The sequence below is a fragment of the Myzus persicae genome, unplaced genomic scaffold, assembly GCF_001856785.1.
Source record: "Myzus persicae strain clone G006 unplaced genomic scaffold, MPER_G0061.0, whole genome shotgun sequence".
Lineage (NCBI taxonomy): Eukaryota > Metazoa > Arthropoda > Insecta > Hemiptera > Aphididae > Myzus > Myzus persicae.
The window spans coordinates 47,869-69,512 of NW_019100504.1; the positions used below are offsets into that span (position 1 = coordinate 47,869).

The 21,644-nt window shown below is 28.8% G+C and overlaps 3 protein-coding genes across 4 annotated transcripts; 1 reads left to right on the plus strand and 2 right to left on the minus strand.

Annotated features, from left to right (window-relative positions):
* The first annotated feature begins 1,318 nt into the window (after positions 1–1,318).
* LOC111028387 (MAP3K12-binding inhibitory protein 1-like) lies at positions 1,319–6,677 on the plus strand. The gene is made up of 5 exons (XM_022307017.1): positions 1,319–1,781; positions 2,529–2,697; positions 2,757–3,097; positions 3,721–3,789; positions 6,522–6,677. The coding sequence occupies exons 1-5, from the start codon at positions 1,614–1,616 to the stop codon at positions 6,606–6,608; spliced, it is 834 nt and encodes a 277-aa protein (XP_022162709.1). The 5' UTR covers positions 1,319–1,613; the 3' UTR covers positions 6,609–6,677.
* On the minus strand, positions 6,605–10,205 carry LOC111028372 (hydroxymethylglutaryl-CoA synthase 1-like). 2 transcript variants are annotated; one of them, XM_022306998.1, is made up of 9 exons: positions 10,101–10,205; positions 9,130–9,368; positions 8,862–9,056; positions 8,242–8,367; positions 7,964–8,155; positions 7,681–7,831; positions 7,239–7,400; positions 6,909–7,129; positions 6,605–6,786 (listed from the first exon to the last, which is right to left on the minus strand). In XM_022306998.1, the coding sequence occupies exons 2-9, from the start codon at positions 9,359–9,361 to the stop codon at positions 6,683–6,685; spliced, it is 1,383 nt and encodes a 460-aa protein (XP_022162690.1). In that variant the 5' UTR covers positions 9,362–9,368; positions 10,101–10,205; the 3' UTR covers positions 6,605–6,682. The 2 variants fall into 2 exon arrangements, with proteins under 2 accessions (XP_022162690.1, XP_022162697.1); XM_022307005.1 differs by lacking the exon at positions 10,101–10,205 and having other exon boundaries at positions 9,130–9,531.
* LOC111028396 (ERI1 exoribonuclease 3-like) lies at positions 10,184–14,313 on the minus strand. Its single transcript, XM_022307027.1, has 5 exons — positions 14,000–14,313; positions 13,131–13,277; positions 10,576–10,785; positions 10,411–10,507; positions 10,184–10,342 (listed from the first exon to the last, which is right to left on the minus strand). The coding sequence occupies exons 1-5, from the start codon at positions 14,201–14,203 to the stop codon at positions 10,254–10,256; spliced, it is 747 nt and encodes a 248-aa protein (XP_022162719.1). The 5' UTR covers positions 14,204–14,313; the 3' UTR covers positions 10,184–10,253.
* Between the last annotated feature and the right edge of the window lie 7,331 nt (positions 14,314–21,644).

A 21,644-nucleotide genomic window follows, 5' to 3' on the forward strand; every position in this document is an offset into this window, starting at 1 on the left:
TTTCTATTTATCTATTTTATATTTATATTATTTCTCAATTTGTAAAATGTCATAGGAAAAGTTTTCGCATTTACATTGCCATAATGCAATGCACTATAAAAAGTAAATTGTGATTTATCTGAATGTAGTGAAAATGTTGAATATTTTATTTAAGTTTTATCTTATAATCACATAAATACCGATAAAAAATTTCAAACAATGCTTTTAGAAGTCTAAGAAAAATTGAATATATTGCATGATACTATTCAAATACAGCGAATAACTGGGTATCAATTGTCTCGTAATAATAAAAGGTAAGCTGAATCACCGAAACAGTATTATAAATGAACAATATTTATATCATTTATCGATTATTAGAAAAATAAATTTATAGAACGATTTTCTAAACACAATGAAGTTATTTCTGTACTACAAAAGTTGATTCCAAATCTCCTCAACAAATTTAAACCTAGCTCTCATGATTTTATGAAATGTGTAGACTTTTATAAACATGTTTTACCCAGCTACAAAATACCTATTTGAATCAGAATTTAAAGTATGAAAAGAAAAATGGAAGAAGTTCCTCAGAATGAATGTCCAGTCTGCTATTGATACTTTCAATTAAGTATTCTTTGATTTTTTTCCAAATATATGGTGCTTGATGCCTTGATGTCAATATTAATAACTTTACCGGCATCAACAGCATCATCGGAAATATCATTTTAAACGCAAAAAAGATTGAAGTCCTACTTGAGAAATGGCACAACTCGTACAAGTGAAAATCGACTAACAGGTTTAGCCCTCCTCATGTCAATTCATCGCAGTATTGCCATATAGTATTTATTGTAGCTTGTATTTGTAATTTGAAATTTGGATGAGCGCTAGGCAGTAGGCAGTAGGCACTAGGAACTCAATAGGCAGTTTTAGTATTTTAGTGGTGGCATTGAGGACTGGAGCATATTGTGATTCGTGATAAACTATAAAGTGTTCTAGTTCCGCGGCGAACGCGAGCGAATTCTATTATGACCATGCTGTTCGTCGCGCGAGCGAGCGACGAAATACAGGCTGTTTTGTTTTTCGCCGCGTCAGACATAGCGTAAGATAGTAATGCTCATGATATAACTAGCTATATGAATTATGATTGTTATATCATGGTGATGCTATTCATTATTTTATTCTGTGATGCTTCAAAGGAAAATACCCCGCACTCCGCCTGTTCTACATTGAACTCTATATGTTATCATACAGAGTTCAATGCTGTTCTATAACATTTCGTGGTTAACCCCCCTTCACCCCGCAAAACAGTGTCGTTTCCAGACTGTGGTCCACCATTCTTATCAATGGCTCGGTTCCACTCATAAATAATACATTTTCCCTGTAATCTGTACATTAATATTTCGTGCATATAATTTAAATTGTATATTTTTTAATATAGATATCGATATTGATAACTTCGCTTCTACCGTGTAATTTATCGTTTTATTTATTGAGGTATAACGTTATAATTAAGAATTACAAATTTGATGTAGCATTTAACTACGATCACATTAATCGTATGACTTTGCAGTCATATAAACTTAAACGATATTGAATATATTATCTTTAGTATTAGTAAATTACCATATGGATAATGGATGTGCTCGTATATACACATCTGTGTACAGCTGAGGATACACCAAACACATAAGTACATCAAGTGTATGGATTTATATGTTCAGCCTACTGAATTGAAAACTATGGAGAACGACAACGAAATAACATTTGATTCTAATGAAATTCAAATATATAAACCTATTGCTGCGGTAAGTTTCATATTCACACAACCCTTGATATTATAACAGCAAACAATTGAAAAATTATAGGTATTAACACGTTCGCTGCGGGATGACGCCTTGAGGCGTCATTTCTATCGTTTCCCATGTGCGGATGACGCCTTAAGGCGTCATTTATACATTTATTTTCAACTATTTTTAATTTTGTCAGCGTTGCGGTTTAACCTTTTTTTTTTCGCCAGCGTTGTTCAGTACATATTACTGTATATGTGTGCGCAATCCGTATCTCAATTTTTCTATTTTAACGACTACGATAAGACTTGAACGGGGAATACTTTTATATTATTATTTCATGTTATTTTAACATTATTTTATAAGTTGTTCGCGTGTGATCGACAGTAAAATACGTAATTTTTACTATCCGTTATTTGACAATTTAATTGACGTATTTTATTCTTATTTTTTTACAATATGAGTAATGAATTAAATGAATCTGGTCCATCTCGACCAAAGCGCATTTGTACGAAACCATTTATAACCAATATTGTAATAAAATATTAAAGTATTTGAATGATAATTATTTTTATTTATATATTTATACGATGACGCCCGATGGCGTCAAACAGCGTCTGGCTAAAAAATTATTCAATGACGCTGATGACGCCAATAGGCGTCATAAAAAAAAAAACACGTAAATTTGACCAGCACCGGGGAATGGGTATACAAAAATCAAGCCGCAGCGAACGTGTTAATGTAAAATCAATATTTTTATGATAGGTCAACAGTAGGATTGAAAATTTCTTAAAGAGAAAGAGAGATGAAAATCATGACAGAAATACCAGGGTTTATTGTAACTCAATATCTAGCAGGAATTATTCTGGTGCTTCTAGAACGTGTAATACAATAGAAGCGAAACGTCAGAAAGGATCTGAATGCTTTGTAAAAAGTAAAGCATTTTTTATACTCTTTTTATTTCATATAAATTAAATTTTAAAAAAATTTCAGAGACGAAAGTGTATAATAATGTAGGACCACTGAATAATGGTGGTTTGGATCCAGCTAGCGTAAACAGTTACAATTTATCAAATAATATAAATTCTGTTGGATTAAAACCAGATGTGCATGAAAGAATATCAAACATAGAAACAGTATTAAATATTAAAAGTGATGGTCAAAGTAACATTGATATTTATCACAAACTAAAATCCTTAGAAGATCATGTATTAAAACTGGAGAATATTTTATTAAATATCAATGAAAATTACTCGTTATCAAATACTTTTTCTGTTGATAAAGATACAGGAATTATAAGACACAATTTAAAGACCGATGATCTTATTACACAGGTAAATTTGTTATTATATTTTATAGATTAAATAGTATTTTCTTGAATACATATTGACATAGTTTATTTTGGTGTTATACTTGAAAATGGCAGTTATCGGGTAGGCTAATTCATTATGCTCACGAGAAAACATAACTGTTTCGCACATGTAGACTGCCGGCATTCCCGACTTTGTACCATTCAGTGTACGCCAAATACGTTTGGATACACGGAATAGAACATGGTAATGATTTCTTACAGGCTAGTTTATAGTAAATTATGTGACTGTATAAATAATGTTTAATTGTATCCAGAAGTAAATTTAATAATGGTATACATGCATAATTGTAGCCGAGACAGGCTATACTGTGTAACTGTGTATAAGTTGACATAATTCTCACAATATCTCTAATGTGCAGTTCTCAGTTATTTATATAATTTTGATGATCCCATCTATTCTTTATTATCTGTGCATAGCACCGACTAAGATTCACATAAATTGTTGAAGACAAACAATTAATAACACACATAGAAGATGCTAGATTTAAATTTGTTTTTTGAGTAAAATTACAAAAAATAAGTTTATGGATAATACTTATAATTTGTTTATGTATCATTTCATAATTCATTATAATTATTTTTCAGAAAAAACTTGCTTCGGAAGATAATTTTATAAGAAAAGAAATGAAACCAAGAGTATTACCAAAAAAATCGGTAAATTATCTACTGTTTTATAAAATACCAATAATATCAATGAGTTTATAATGCACATATTATGGTAGTAATGTTATGTGTTAATAATTAGTCCTATAATATTACCAAATTTAATACAAAATTATGAATCAAATAAATATTTGACATTCTCACAGTTCAAGGATTTTTCACAGTACTGTAGCTTAAAGGAATTTAGCCCGGGTACAAATTCAGACCATTAATCTTAGCATAAGCTCACAACATTTTTAAAAAAAAATGGGGAAGCTGTTTGTTCTGCTGTATAGTAGGTGTAGATTGTCAAGTGTAGCTTGTAATTAAGAAATTTGCTATAATGGATGTTTTAAATTAGAATTTAATGATAAATCTTTGCTTGCTTAAAACAATTCTGAACGGAGACAGTGAACCTATATTTTTAAGGATATTTTATTATACATTTCAATTAGTAATATGGTAGGTTAAACTAATTTTTTCCGGAAAAAATCTCATATATTGTATAATAAATATTGGAATATTAATATTATTACAATATTTCATACAATACCTATTAGGTAGTAGCCATTATTAACTTTTAAGTAGGGTTTGGATTTAAGACAAATGGTTTTTTTTTTTTGTTGGAAAATTATAAATGAACTATTTCATTTCTGTGCTATTAGAAAAGTATGATTTCTGATTTTTTTTTTTTGTATTTTGTAACAAAATAATATCATTTAATTACAATAGTTTTGCACATACTTGAGGTACAAACTACAAATCAATTAGAGCTTGAAAAAATTATGACATTTTGAAAACTCCAGTATCCTGGATAATTTTTATGTATGACATACTCAATGATAATATTGGTGGAGGTAAATGTAATTTTTGAATGTTGTGAGTTTGAACTGTCTACAACTTTCTTAAGATATTTTTTCAAAATATGTGGTTGTACCTTTACTACAAAATGATTAACAGTTAGAATCAAAATAAATTAATATTTTTTTTCCATGTCTTATTTGGGAACGTAATACATTTAAATTGCTATTTTTGCTCATAAGTTTTTTATTTTAATTTTAAGTAGAAATGTAGAGCTTAAAAATGGTCATAACTTACTTAAAATTAATAATATGTATAACATTCTTTGAGATCTGCCTTAAAACGTTATAAGTAGTATTTGTAATTCATACTAGTTTTAAAAATTACGGAGTAAAACGTATTATTGTGTACTTACAATTTGTCATGTTGTATGTTTGTAAGACGGACCCGTGTGGTATCCTCTTAAGTGTTTTATTTTATCATTTATATTGCCGTAAATTACAAATCCTACTTATAAGTTATAAGTCAGTACCAATGTTCCGTAGAATGATGTGGGTATAGTATTTTTTTATACAGTAATTTTTTATCATTAAATTCAAATTTAACACATCTATTACAGTAACTTTTCTAGACACTTAATGTACAGCAGAGAGTTACCAACTTGGCACTATTTTTATCATTTGCATTTTTTATTTTTTATTTATTTTTGTATTATATTTTTATGCATTTAATTACAATTTAAAATCTTAAACTTACTGTAACCTGGTATATAACTATACTCGTGTATTAAATAATAATAAAACAAAATAAAATCCTGTCTTATATGCAAATTTTGTGGGTTCTTTTAAATATAGTTAGATGCTTATTAAAATCTTAAGTGCTTTTTTTTAGTTCTATAAAGGCAAGTACAAAATTTGTCCCATTATTATAACTCATAAGGCATAACTATCATTGTTTTTAGCTTTGCATTAGTGTCAAGAGAAATTATATTCATTAAATCATACAAAATAGCACTGTTTATTATTAATATTTATATTAGCAAATTATTTTGGTTCTCATTGATATATTCGACATTCAAATTTTTTTTTTGATTTATTGATGATTTGTCAATTTTTCTCTAATGATTATAGTTAACCTTGTTATAACTCACAAAATATTTACTGTGGAACTCAAAAGTTTTTGACATCACATGTATTATTATTTTATATTACTTAAAATATAAAATGTATAATAAAGTATTTTGACTAATTTTAAGATATCATGAATCCATTCATTTAACCGTTTTGTACGTCTACAATAACATAAGTTATCAAGTAATAATAAAACTACATATTATATGAAATAATATTGTAAAAATTACTATAATACCATATATGTGATGTTTTTGGCAAATATTAGACCTCCTAATAGTATAGATAAATTATAAAATATTCTCAGACATAGAGGCTGACACCCTGTTCATTGTAACTTGGTACTTATGTCTTTCACAATGAAGGTACACTCAAAATTTACAGTACTTTATTCCACGAGAAAACACACCGTAGCCCAATCCAAATCGGTTCCCTATGTGGCACGCTGTCAAAGGGGAACCAGTTTTGATAGTGGGGGATAACTCGTGGAACAGAGTAATCAGAGCAACTTCTCCAGTTTTTTAGAGTAACTATTAAAGTGCCTATATTTTTAAATTTGTATCTTAATTCATCAACTTAATATTTTGTTATGTTACCATTCATATTTTACACCTTAGGAACTATGAATTTATGATCTATGAGCTTACAAAGTAAATATTTCTGGGTATTTAAATACCTACAAATAAAAACAAAATTAGTTTATTTTGTAATTTTAAAATGTCCATTACTTTTTATTTTTATTCTATTCTTAAAAATTATTTTCTACCATTTAAATTTACAATTAAAATGTTAAAAATGTTGAATATTTTTCAGAAATATTCTGCCAATGAAATACAAGACCTCATTAACAATTTCAAAAGAATTGATGAAAACAAAAAAAAATCCTTGAATCAATATTAAATACATAAGACTTTTATATTTATCTTATCATGTAAAAACATTAAAAATATCTGGTACTTCTATTACTTAGTTGGTTATTTCTTTTGTGCGTAGTATCGTTTAAAGGTACTATCAATATGAGTCAAGTACCACGAATCGGGAAACAAACTGTCAACATTTGAAGTAGGTTCAAAAGGTGCTACAAACAAATTAAAATAATTTAATTTATAGACTTAAGTCATGAATAACTATTACTATTATTCAGATATCTTCATGAAAATAATAAGTAATAACTTTGTTGAACTTTAATAGATATACTACCTTTGTTGTAAGCTAACTCCCGGTTTGTTAATGTATTTTCAAATTCAACAGTCGATGTACATTTTCTATTTTCTAACATCACAGGAACGTGTTGCAATAAATCAATAAGAGTCTCTAGTTTTGCTCCTGGGCGTATAGTAATTGAATAAAATGAAGAACACATGCCGGAACCAAATGAAAACATTGCTATTCGTTTTCCAACCATTTCATTGGTAGGTTTACTATAATTAAATGTATTTAACACATAAATTACAACGCACATTAATGTGTCCATTTTATGGCAAAATTGTAAAAAAAAAAAACAATCAAAATCCTATGGCGTATAATTACCTAAGCAAGTAGGAAATCAGCCCACTAAATATTGATGCTGTGTACATGTTTCCGATATTTTTGGGTAATTTTTGAGTTGGCTCAGTGAGTTTTTTAAACAGTTTTTCTGTATTATTTATAACATCCAAATCAGATAACATACTGACACTGATATCTGAGTTTCTAACAGGCATATATTTCATATATTAATATTTCAATAGCAAATTGAAGGTTAATTATGCACCTTTACCATACAATCACACATTTGATCTGTTATATTGAAATACCATGTTTTTAAAAGCTGAACCAACAATACTTTTTTAAATCAATAATAAAAATCATAAATAGTTACATATTTTAATAATTAAAAAAAATCGGTAAATATATAGTAATAATGCACAATTGATTGTTAATTGTTCCCAATCAAAAATCAGGTTTTAGTTATCTCACATTAAATGCTTACACATATTTCAACAGATCGGATTCATTCGCATAACATTTAGAGTCTAGCTGCACGTCGTGAAGCGTTAACCAGGTAAATGCTTTCCTCACAAGTTTTCCATAGGGCGAATGAAACACAATGGCGTCAAAGTGTTGTAATACACTCTTAGGGCCTATAAAATTTTATCTTACACATGAATGAAATCAATTGGTATCGGTGAGTTACAGCAGGAAATCTGAGTTTACTCTATCTTTACAGAATGGGTAAAAATAAAAATTGTACTAGTATCTTATTAAGCTATTACTCAGATTATTTGATTTGCCCTTGTCTGTGTCAGAGAATTTCTTCAAAAACCTCTTTCGGTACAGATAATAACAGTTGTAAAGAGCGTCAAAATAACACCGGATTGATACTTTTCCATCCACTGTTGGATAATTTGTGCCCATGTCTCCTTTGTAAAAGTCATACGTGTCGGTCATATGTGAAGCTCTCAGTTCTGCGATTTTATGAAGTTTAGAGAATGTGAAAAAAAAAACAATGTTATGATTGCAAGAAAATAATTATACGGTTCTATCTAAGAACCTCTATCTAACACCAAGGGAGCGTTGGGTCCAAGTAGCATCGCCACTGCGCCTGCACCACCCGTTGGCCTTGCTGCACCACGAGCATATGTCGCAACGTCTGCAGCAACAACAATAGCAAGCCGTCCTACAAACAGGTGTACATAAGTCGATTACGACATAACGTTTAAACATATTTTATTAGTTTTGATTCATGACCTATGAAGAATGAATTCAAGATGAGGATTTAATATACTTCTAAAAATGACCACATACTTTTAATAAAACATCAAAATGTAAGCTTTTGATCATGCAACAATGTTAAGTTTTTATGTTTATGTTATAAATAGGTATCACACAGGCAACACTAAATAATATTAATGAAAACCTCATTACTGATTTCTAATCATTTCTTTTTTTTTAATTTTTAAGACTTGAACTATTCTTAATTTCTTATTGTTAATTACAAAATAAAACTTTAAATTTGTTTCTTATTTACAGCTGTTTAACTACATATAAATTATAATAACAGTGAACTCAAAAATAAATTACATTTCCTAATAAGTATGAAAATGCAAAAAGTCTTAACCCATGATAGTAATTAATAAATTCACAATTCCTATATTATAAGTAGGTATGTACCGTCCCAAGCACTGGACTCCAACCATGCTATTGAGTTGAAAAGTGCAGCGGTGCCCCCATAACATGCATTGGTTGAATCTACGCCTTCAACATTGTTACAGTTGTCAAATAAACGCATTAACATGGATTTGATACTTTTGGACTTGTCTACGGGTGTTTCGGTTCCCACTTCAAGTCGTCCAATATTTGAATAACCTTATTTGTATTTAAATTTACAATATAAAATCATTAGACACATTAACATTGGCATAAAAATATATATACATACTTGTTCTTGTACGGTGCATCAACAAACTTACTGCAGTTAGACACAACGAGACGACATCTTCACGGTCTGAACAAAATGCCATACGCTCCTGGCCCAGACCGATTGTATATTTGCCTTTAGATACACCATCGTGCAGCTCGAGGTCAGTCTGGTTCACACATTTAGATGGTACTACTATCTCTAAAGCCAGTATGCCTACATGTTCAGGCCATTTACCTTGGGTATTATCCATTATTTAACTATGAATTTAAACAAAAATATACATTTATAAGCAAAATCATTGGTACTTATTTATAACAGTTATGACGATAAGTGGCAATGAGATTGCTATGATGAAAAAATAAATAACTTACAATATTTTACTTCAAAAATAAAATTTGCAAACTAATAAATATTTTACTGGTTTAATAGAGTAACTGATAAAAAAAAAAATAATACGTTTATATAGTATCTATTGAAATTGTGTGTAATTAAAAAAATAATAATGATCAATGAATAATGTTGGTAATGAGAACTTTTGTGATAATGTGAATCAAACTGTATGAAAATTATATTTATATGCATATGTATTTATTGTCTTTTTAAATATTAATCGCAGTGTGGGAAAATTTGGCTATTGACTATTGTTATTTATATATAGTTTATTTACAGTTTGAATTTCTCACTAAATATAATGATTAGTAAATTACATAAAATTACAAATTATATTAATATCATATACTTATCAAAATGTATCGAAAATGTATATGAATAAATTATATAATAAACTTTTATCGCTATGTCCATAAACTAACTAAATTATATTGAACAAATAATAATTTCATTTAAATATGTATTAGTGAATAAGGTCTGAAAATATTGAAACTTCAGTAAGAACATAATATTTTTCAAGTTTCCGATTTATAATTTCATACCTAGCCCGCCTTATACTATTTATAAAACTTAAAAACTAAGAACTATGAATTACTCACCTTTAAGTGTATACAAAAAATCTAATTGTTGAGCACTTGAATTCATCCATAATTGATTAATATTAATAAAATTATATACAAAATAATTTAAATTCCTATTATTTATTTTGATTTTACTTATAATGGTATACTATACATCATACAAGACACTTTTTAAACACTGATTAATTTATTAGTAGCTTGAAATACACAACCTCTCTGTGATAGTTGATTCATAATGGTAATAATGTTAACACAATCATCTATAAACAATAAATACAAATAATAAGAACTATATTCTTTATTGATATTCATTTTAAATAAATATTACCAATTCCACTGTGGATATTACCAAATTGTTTTGAATTAGTTGTCTTAAGCATACTTTTTATACCTAACGGATATTGTCCCATTGTTAAAGCAAATAACTATTAAAATAATTACAACAATAAACAATTATTTTTAAATTTATAATTAGTTAAGAACATTGAAATACCTTTTTAATGTTTATCCAAGTACACATAAACTCTGGAATTTTGATTGTTGAAGGAAACAATTTACATTGCTCAATAAATATATTGCCTATGTCCCAGTTTCCTGAAGTTACAATGATGGATTTTTCTATATCATTATTAGTGTGATCATTATGCCAATTACAAAAATTGAAGAAAACCTCATCAAATGGTGGGCTATTGCTGACCACATCCTAATATTCATAAACATAAACAGAATATTTTCAAAAAATTGAATAATAAATATATTCGTACAATTGTTATGTTATAGCATTATTTTTTTTTTAATAATTAAATGCTCTATTGTTAAAATAATTTTAAGTAAATTAATAAAAAAACAAGTAAAATTTTATAAATATACCTTAATATTTATTTTTCATTGTGTCAATTTTATACAAGTAAATTTTATTTTTTGTACAATATGTATAAATAATATCATAATGCATCAATCTTTATATTTTGTGTGTTCTTACAAGGCCAGATTTGTATTATCTGGTCTTAGGGCAAACAATATTTAGTAGCCTACACCTCACATTAAGGATTGTAATTTAAAGTTGAATATTTGATACTGTTTATAAATGTATAATATCTAAAATCTAAACCCAAAATCCTTACATATTTGCAAATAGTTTAGCACCAATTTTCGAACATGTTTTATATGTCAGTCATCAAAATGTTAAGAAGTTAGGTTAGCTTAAGTTCTCTGTGTTACTGTAGAATTCAAAGAAAATATCATTAAAATTTTTGATTATAGAGATTCTTGATTATTATGCATAGGTACGAAGAACAAAATCACTTTATGCCATTTATATTATATGCGAGCAATAACTGTACACTTAAGAGTACGCTACCCATGCATTTGTTGTGTCCGGCTTACGCACATACAACATAGCAGAATTTCCATTCACTAGTTTCCATAGTGTGTAGTTAGTTTTGATATTTAAGTGAATTTACCAATTATTAAACATTTAGGTAAGGCCATCTGTGCTTAAGAATCAGCTTCTACACCAAATATTAATTTTCTATATTTATTTTAAGATATGATCTTTTTTAATTTGTGATATTTCACATATTCATACTTGCTTGAAAATTAAAATACTAAAAAATTGACAAGTTTGATAATAAGTCAATTAACTCTAATATCAAATATAATTTTATATGTGAAAACAAAATAACTGTATGAATTATATATCTTATATCAGGTTGCTAATGGTGCTCTAAACACAACTGAGTAGCCTATGATTGGTCCACTATATTTAAGTCAACCAATATATTAATCATTTTTTTTCACATACCAGCATAAATTAACACATAATTTTATTTATGTACATATGGTTTTAATATTATATGGTATAAATAAAAAATATTTTTAAATATACTTAGGTAATTTACATAACATTATTTTTCTTTAACATTTCTATATGTAATTCCATTCATGACTTATGAAAAATAATAAAGTATAATTACAATATTTTAAACATTTTTGGGTTCATGACAAGTCTCCCAACAATCCTCTAATCCGGCCTACGATTTTATATAACAAAAGTAAGTAAACCTATGAACATAAAGGTCATATACTAATATAATATATAACACAAAGATTATATGAAACATATTATATTATTATATTTTATATTTTTCATCACTCATATTGTATAAATTGTATATGTTACAGCTAAAGTGTTGAATTCCGTTATTTTATGAAATAACTAGGTAGTTCATGAATTACCTACAAATGTTAGTTAAAGTATGAATTAATACATGGAAATTGTACTTTAACTAGTTATTTCATAGAATATCTAGTTATTCTATACAATTTCAGTTTGATATCCATTGAAGTATAAAATACATTAAAATTTAAAATATATATTAAAATGTTTTATTTTACTGAATTAATTATAGTTATATCATTTATTTATTTGTTGGTGTAAGGCTATTATGGCATTTAGAGTGAGTTGCACAATACCTCTTTTTTTGTACAAACACATCACAATACTTTTATTTGGAACAGCTTCTACAGCTAACAAATTTTCTGAACATACTGTGAACTGGGATCGAAAATATAGTTGTAATAACACTCCTGTAATTATAATGTGTAGGTAGGTATGAAATAAATAAAAAATAAAAGGACGTCAACATTATCTAATTTAATATGTTATATTAAATGGTTGAAAATGTTAGAAGTATATTTATTTATCATGATATTTTATTATTTACAAATTGTCACTATAAATTATATACATTACTTACAAGCTTTAGTTATTTTATAAATTACCTAGTTATTTCATAAACTAACTGATTCAACACTTTAACTGTAATATATATAAATATATCATCAATTGACAAAAATTATAGGTTAAATCTTAATATTTGTATTATTAATGAAAATAAATAGTTATTTTAAATGATGTACTATTAATTGGTAATCTAGCAATAAGTCAATTAGTAATTAATTAATTAGTTTAAAATTTAAACAGTAATTCCAACAAATAGAATTACAAAACTTAACAGTAGTAGAATTGCTTTAGAAATACTATACTTGTGTAATACCCGTCAACTGTGTACAATATTCTGTCAGCACTGTATGAATTATAGGTTTAACATATGAATGAAAACACGATACTACTTCAAAACCTCCTTTGGCTGTATTAAATTCTACTAGTATACACGGAAATTCAATTATTTCCTGAAACAAATATATTGATAACTATTAATATTATGTTACCTAGTTAAAAGATATGTAAATAAAAATGTTAATATGATAACTCAAAACAATATGTTATTATAACGTTTCTTAATTTTACATAATTTTTACCTATATGTAATGAATAGATAATTATAAATTCACTGTGAATAATTATTTATGATTCTGAACAAACATTTAGGAAGTATTAAAATTATTTAAATACATTTTTAGTATGATATGGGTATAAGTGTTTAGCAATTGAATACAGCAAAAGCTTGAACAAATGAAGTGTAACAATTTCATATATTTTCATATTGGAAATCATACTATTAACGGGTTTATTTAAGTAGAGAAATGACAAATCACTGATGAAAATTTAAAAGAATGTATCGTTTGTAATCAAAATGTTTAGAGGAAGGAATCAAACCATTAGACAATGGACGAAGACAGTTGATAATAATTATTAGATTTAAATATCCCACTTCTAACTTGCCCATGATAAAACAAGCAAATTAATTTCTACACATATTGTATGTAATATTTGTTAATTAGTTTATTATCAATATTATATTCCTTCTGTAAGATATTTTTAATTGAATATTAATCCTTGAGGAAAGTCCAGTTATATTTAAAAGTGATTACATCCATTTTTTCTTTTGACAAAATAATAATTAAGTCTACCTAATACAATTGTTACATTTAAGCTTAAAATAAAAATGAACCTGAGGTTTTAGTATATGAGCCCCATTGTCGCAAGTAGCTTCAAAATCTAAGACAAAAAACTTAGAATATGGTTGAGATATGTTAGGTCTTGTAATTGATTCTGCATTTGGTTTTTCCGTTGACCGGATAAACATTGTTTTATTAAACATCAAATTGTACTTTTGAAATATTTGTGGTCGGAATAATATATTAAACTTCTTCATAATTGACAAACGTTTAATCGATATAAAAAAAACTAAAAAGATCAATCTTAATAATACAATGTCTGTAAAGAAATAAGAATAATAATACTCAATATTCCAGAAACTGCCTCTTATCAGTTATCACTTTCTGATAAAGTGGGTATAAAGATCTCACAGATATCTATATTATAGTATATTATAATATAATCTATATATCTGTGAAAGATCTATAGATCGTAAAATTGGTAATCACATAACTGCAAATAGTGCATTAAATGTTATGTTTAATAATTAATATTATCTTGAAGGCAGTTTTAATTATATTCTATTAATCATTTTTCAGATAGAATTCAAATATTAAGATTATAGAATAAATAATTATTACTATAATAGTTATTATAATAATTATTATCGTGGAAAAGAAGAAAATTATTCGCATTGTATTTTCCCACAGATATATAAGTAATTTTTATATTTCTGTGTATTTTCCTTAAACATGGGTAAAATAAAAAAAAATACTACGAATGTACCGCCGATCGAGAGAGCAGGGTTGATTACTATACACGGCGACGAACTAATTGTTGCCGTGTATACACGTAAAATGATCGACGAACGTGAAGTTCAGTCCGCAGACCAGGACCCCTTGCGCGTCGTAGAACTACTATTCATTAACAGTTCAACGTCTATATTCGGTGATATGAGGTGAAAGAAGCCCGACCAGATGATCAGGCTATTAAAAAAATTCCTTTTCTAGACTCCTTTGAGTGCTCCCCTCCACGGAAATCTTTAGTAAAAGGCGAAAGATTTTTTCGATTTGAAAGGGAACCGGAGTGCCTACCGAGACGGCTTTCGGTTCCCTATATGCGATTCAGCTGACCGCGACGCTGTGTAGTTTCCGAATAACACCATTTACCCCAGTGTGGACGCAAAGTCACAAATCGGTCGGGCAGCCGCAAGTCCGGCTCAGCTTGTTTTAGGTGTCGTCGGGACGCCCGAGCGCTAACACCCGAGTACGCGGTATATGCCCAGCACGCCCGGCGACCGCGTAAAAATCGCGTCGTTAAACGACCGTGCCCGCGAACGCCATCTGTCGACCGTCGGCCGATACACCGGAACGACAGTGACCGGGCTCGTCCACATCAATAATACCGAATAAAATCGGAACAAATTCCGGATGTCCTTCGAAATCGCATGATTTCCCGATCCGTGCTCATAAGCCATAGCCGAAGTATTGTGCTCAAGACCATGACTTAATAATTGATTTCATTAATAATTAATTTTGACATTCCTAAAATCCTAAGTGGATAACGAACAAGATCTAATTCGTTTCTTGTTGACGCTTTCAAATAACGGCTGTTTTGATATCCAAGCCGTAAATCGTAATTATTAGTAATTATTATAGCATTGGCACAACCATCATTTAAAGCACTATGTAATCAATGGTAATAGTGTTGGTTGTTATTGCTTCGTTTCCGTAAAATAATTTTCCTTTCGACTAAATTTCGAGTACATCAGCATTCTCACTCGAATTGTATATTGTCTTATTTCTCTCTTTAGCCGATTTACCGATGCCGGAACAGAGATGTTCGTGGTTCGATGGTATACTGCACTTCTTACGCCGAGAACACACTAATGTGGTGAAAACAAAAACTGCCTCGACCCGCAGGCCATTGCAATAACCTGGCCGCCCGTTTCGTGCTGCGATTATTGCACTGCTTTGGAGTGCGTCCGACCCACGTATTTCACCGGAAAAAAAAAATAGTACATGGACTGCACATGGTCGAGAACCGTACTTCGGAGGACACGAAAATTCTGTGACCTACCACCTACGTAATTACTGAATTCCAAAACGTTATTACTTCATACCGTATTTTAGGGTCCGCACACGTTTAAAAATGCTATTGGCTTGGCGGTCGTGGTAAAATGCAGCCGGACACAATATAATTTACCTCCACCACCGCGGCGAGCCTTCACACCGACCGTAACTATAGTAGTATAGTCTATAATATTCGAGGACCCTGTTCGACCGGCAAAAAAAATACTTGTATACAATCATATTATGCACACCGTACGACTGGTGACACCTGGTGGTTAATATTTTAAGTCAAAGGAAACAGATTTTTCGCAATATTATTCGTGAAATGTCAACATTTTGGTCACTTTTTAATGAAGCGATCTCTTCAATTTGACAACCTTATAATTTTTTTCACAACGAAGTCTTACTCAAATAAAACAGTCTACCTACCAGATACAATAAAATGTTATGTATTTTTTTTCAAATCATCCTACTTTTTAGATTTTGTATTATTATTTGTACATTATATCATACAGATGAGTTTTATACATGGGTAGTAGTTATGTATTTAATTTGTATTTCTTGAAATTGGTGTTAAGCGTCACATCATTACATACCTATTAGTACTACTAAACTGTTATGCATATGTAGTATCAATATTTCATTACTTATCAATACATGTCATATTAAAAAATATATATATATATTAAGTTTTTAATATAAGTATACAGTAAATTTGCTTTCATTTTCATTTGTTTAGTAACATATTTGACAGTAATATTGAACCAAAAAATGAATTTACAATTGTAAGAAAGTGGATTCCAAGTATATTTCATGACGAGAGCAAATATGTTGTTAGAAGTTGTATTGGATAACAACTTTAATTAACACAATTTTCAAATGATTGATATTTTTTTACCAAAAAACTCATAGTATTCAATGTAGCGCTTAATTAATAATTTTTACATGAGCTTTCTGTTATTTTTTTATACTACAATCACACACATCAAGTAGATTACAATACGTATCCCTACTTGAGTACTACCCACGTCCCACATATTCACACGACACCCGGACACTCTTGGAAATTAGTCTATATCCTATATTATATTCCTTAAAAGCTATCTGTATCAGGTTCCTAAGTTGTTTGCAGTCTTGTTAAGTATTCTAATACAAGTATTAAATACAATTTTTTTAATGTATTTTTTAAGTATTTTGAATACTTTTTTTTTTTGAAAATTTACAATCTGTATTTCAAAAACACAATAAGTAAATGTGATAATATGTTCAACAAACAATATAATATAATGGCAGAATGACAGGATAAGGGAAGCCATCCAATGATAGAACCCTTCAGATTTAAATTAAACATAATTTATTGATTTATTTTTATTTTATATTAAATCATAGAAGATCACGACACCAGAATCTAATAAGGCGGCGAGGGGGATTGTCAGGAAGTGTATGTGATGAGAGGTGGGAGATAAAAGAATTTTGGTGTAGATGTAATTTTTTGTGAAATTTTGTGTAGTATTGAATACTATTGAAAAGTATTTTCAACAAAATTTAAATACCATAAAGTCCGTTTTAATAATTTTAATTTATTATTTTTAACAAAAAATCGACATCAATAAAAATAATATCGTTTTTGTTAAAACAATATTGGCAATAATACTATAATGTATTATTACTATATAGTTGGTACTTCTAAGAATAATTTATTGTATTATTGTTATTTTTAAATAGCTAATAATAATCGTACGATTACGTACTTATAGTTTCATAGATTATAATTTATACAATTATATTTATAAAATTTAATGTATTAAATAATACTTTCATTCTAAAAAAAGTTTTTATGAAATACAATATGCGAATCAAATTTTGAAAAAACTATGCTATTATAAAGTAATTCAAAATTTAGTAAAGATTAGCATATTTTGATTTTTTTTAAATATTATTTTGCTTAATTCTATACTGTTAATTGCTATAGATTGTAACTAATATCAATAAATAATAATATTAATAATTTATTAATAAATGCAACGGTTATTATTTATTTTGTAATTACAGTTGGTATTATTTTTTTCTAAAGAGTAATTTAACTTTTAATCATACTTGTACCTATACATGTAAAATAATATATTATTTATACCTACTTGTGTTACAGATAATTATACAAAGTTTAATATTATGCACTGATAGTTATCAAACCATATATTATGTACATCATCGGCTCAATCTGTAAATCTGAACTCCAAAAATTAAATTTCATATTCATTAATACCACGAGTATCAAAGATAAATGCTTTCTTATTAGTTATTGTCAAGGCCATATTAAAATAGAATGGTATAAAAGTAAGTTGTAACATAATACTATAATATACCTATACTGATGTATAAATTGTACAATATACATATATATATTATATAGCATACAATTTAAAAAAATACTTGTATTTGTATTCAAATACTTTGTGCGCACTTGTAAAATACATTTTTATAATAGTATTTTAAAAATATTAAAAATACCTTTTAATTCGAATACTAGTATTAATGTCTTAATACTTTTTCAAAAGTATTTTTTACAAAACTGGTTGTTTGCGTAAAAGTGCTTGTAAAACCGTTCGATGTGTGCTTGTTTTGAAAGAAGCATGAAATGTAACAGCCGTCGTCATTACTGTCCTGTACTTCTGAAGAGGACTACACACCCATTTGTTGTCTCTGTCTTACTAGTGCGTAACATGGAAAATTCACGCTCGGCAGTTGACGTTTAGCTTATTATATAGTTAGCTTAAATGGTTAGGTTAGGTTGGACGAATCCGGGCATCGATGGTTATCGGGCCTTATGCCAATAAGCCTTACGCTGCAACCAGCGCAGATCACTGTCATCGACTCGGGCTCGGTGTGCATCGCCTTCAGGTGTCTGCCAAGTGATTACTTCGCGTTAGTCCATACCTCCGCATGGAATTTCGCGTAGCAGTCTCCGTGGGGGCAGGATATCGTGGTTGGCTGCGGGAAGTAGTAATGCAGCGTTGTTCCCTCGAGCCGTGGCTGTACTCTGGCTGCTGCTGTATTCGTAGGCGGCGTAAGTGGATTTGCGTGGGTCTGGGCATCGTGACTTATGTTGGGTCTTGGACGGGTCCTCTGGGTCGTAGTGACATCTGGCCTGTCGGAGGGGCCGGCGATCTGGCTTGAGCCGGTATGGAGGTCCGGTGTCTGCTGGCTGGATGCCCTGGTTGTTCGTCGCTGAATTCCTCAGAGTGCAGATGTGGAGTGACACCACAAGTGTGAGTGACAGGTCATGTATGTGTGAGGGGACAGTTCTTAAGTAATGCGCCCTATGTTTAACGTGTATTGTACCACAGTTTGGGCCAGCTAGTGGCCGAGGGACTCCGCTTTTACGGTGTGCCACCACCTTACGTATTTTTAGCGTAGATTGCGCTACGGGCAGGTTGAGTAGATACCAACTACGTTTAATACGAACCTAGGCCCCACCTTCTACCTCTGGGTAATTTGTGCAATTTCCAGGAAGCTGGCCCAGCACGAAGGCGCGGTACGAGTAACTAGACTTTTCGAGGCAAAGGCCGTATTAAATACGCAGTTACAAGAGACAAATACACACACATATAATTCATTCAATATGACACAGAAGGAGATCGAGTTACACTCGGGTCGGTATCAGAAAAAAGTGTATGTTATGCGGGATCTGGGTCGGCTGCGCACAATTGTTATACTTTTCGAGGCGCCGGGAATCGCAGCGCAAAGAGAGTAACACTCGTGTTAAGCTGATGAGAACAGATTTTATTTAAAAATATTTATGGGGAGACACGTAAATGGGGAACCTACATGGCTACATAGTAATAATAATAAAAAATGAGAGATAGGGGGACACACATAAAAAGGGGATAAATAAAATTATTTTATAAATATAAATATAGCGATGTATTTATAGTACAATAATACATATTAATGTAAAAGAAACCAACCAGATGTTTAATACTTTAATTATAAATGGCGGAACAATTTTTTCATCTTGGCAGTACCACTAACCTTGAAGTGTGGACCTTTATATAAGTTACAGTATTATAATATTTATTATTCATATTAGCTATTGGGCTATTGCTTTTTAGTTTGTTGTTTTGCAAATTGCAATTCTTGATATGAGAAAAGCTAAGAGTTAACAATAAGAATAAAACAATTTATACTTATTTACTGCTAGTTTGCAACAGGCTACAGCAGTAGTTTGGTAGCTCACATAGCAGTCCTGCCAACTAGTTATTATGCAGCCAATAAAGAAATTTCTCGATTTCTCAATCGAGTCAAAGATTATGTTTTTTCTAATATGTAAATAAGGAAGTAAATTAAAAAAATACATTGTTATGGACTGATTTATAACACGACTGTAATATGTATGTAATATAGCTACTGATCAGTTTAATATGAAGTATTCATCTGGATCTAGACAAATTTCCATTTAATGGGGTTTATAGATTCTTCAGGAATAATAAAAGACATTAAATTGAATAACTTACACTTGCTATTTTTTAAGTTTTGACTTACCTCTTAACATTTAATATAAAGTCTATATTTGAGCTAAAAGATTATTTACCCCGAGCGATTGGTAGAACTTTAGAAATACAATATTTATATATATTTATTTTGAATCTATGTATTGAAAATCTACAAAAAAACAATACAATTTTAAATTAAAAATAGCTAAATGCACTTTAAATAATACATGTAACTATAAATAAATAATTTGTATAAAAAAATTGATGTTTTGGAAAATGTTTGCCCACCCAAATTAGAAAGTTAATAAAAACAAAACTGGTAGTAAGTTACTTGTATCTATCTTTTTACCATATTAACTTAATTAAAACTTGTTTTTAATGATAATAATATTATGTTCATAACAATGTACAAGTTATCTCACCTTATCTATCATTACATAATTAAGGAATCAGAAATTACATTTTATAATAAATTGTCGACTATTTTCAAATAGGTATATAGATGTAATAGTTACACGTGGGATATAAAAATATAATTTTTTTATCAAATAAAATAGTTGGTAGTGGTGATAAATTTATTTGAACATTTATTATTTTTAAGCTTTACAAACGGCACTATCTTAATTAAAATATTACTATATATTAATATTTATATATTATGTATACATAGGAATCACAATAATTAATTAATATTTAAGTATATTGTAAAAAAGCTATGATATTTTATATTCAAATAACATTAGAGAATGAAGAACACATGTAAATAATCAGTGAAAAAGGTAGAATAATGCACACCTTAGGTATTAATTTTTACCAAATTAAAAATAACATTACAAAGAAAAATAGTTATAAAAAAGTATACATAAAGTTATTGCCAAATCATCATTGATTCATATAATCAACCTTAACAATACATCAGCAACAAAGGTCTAACTAAAAAGTATTATACACTATAAAATAACAATATGTAATATGTTCCTCAAAAATTAATAATATATTCTAGTATAATTATTTTCGATATTTTTATCATATTAATATTATTATTTTTTATTTATAAAATAATTAATACTTATAATTGTTTTTCATACATATTATGTACCATATTACTATTTTTTTTTTAAATTGTTTATCATTCAGCCATAAACTAATACAA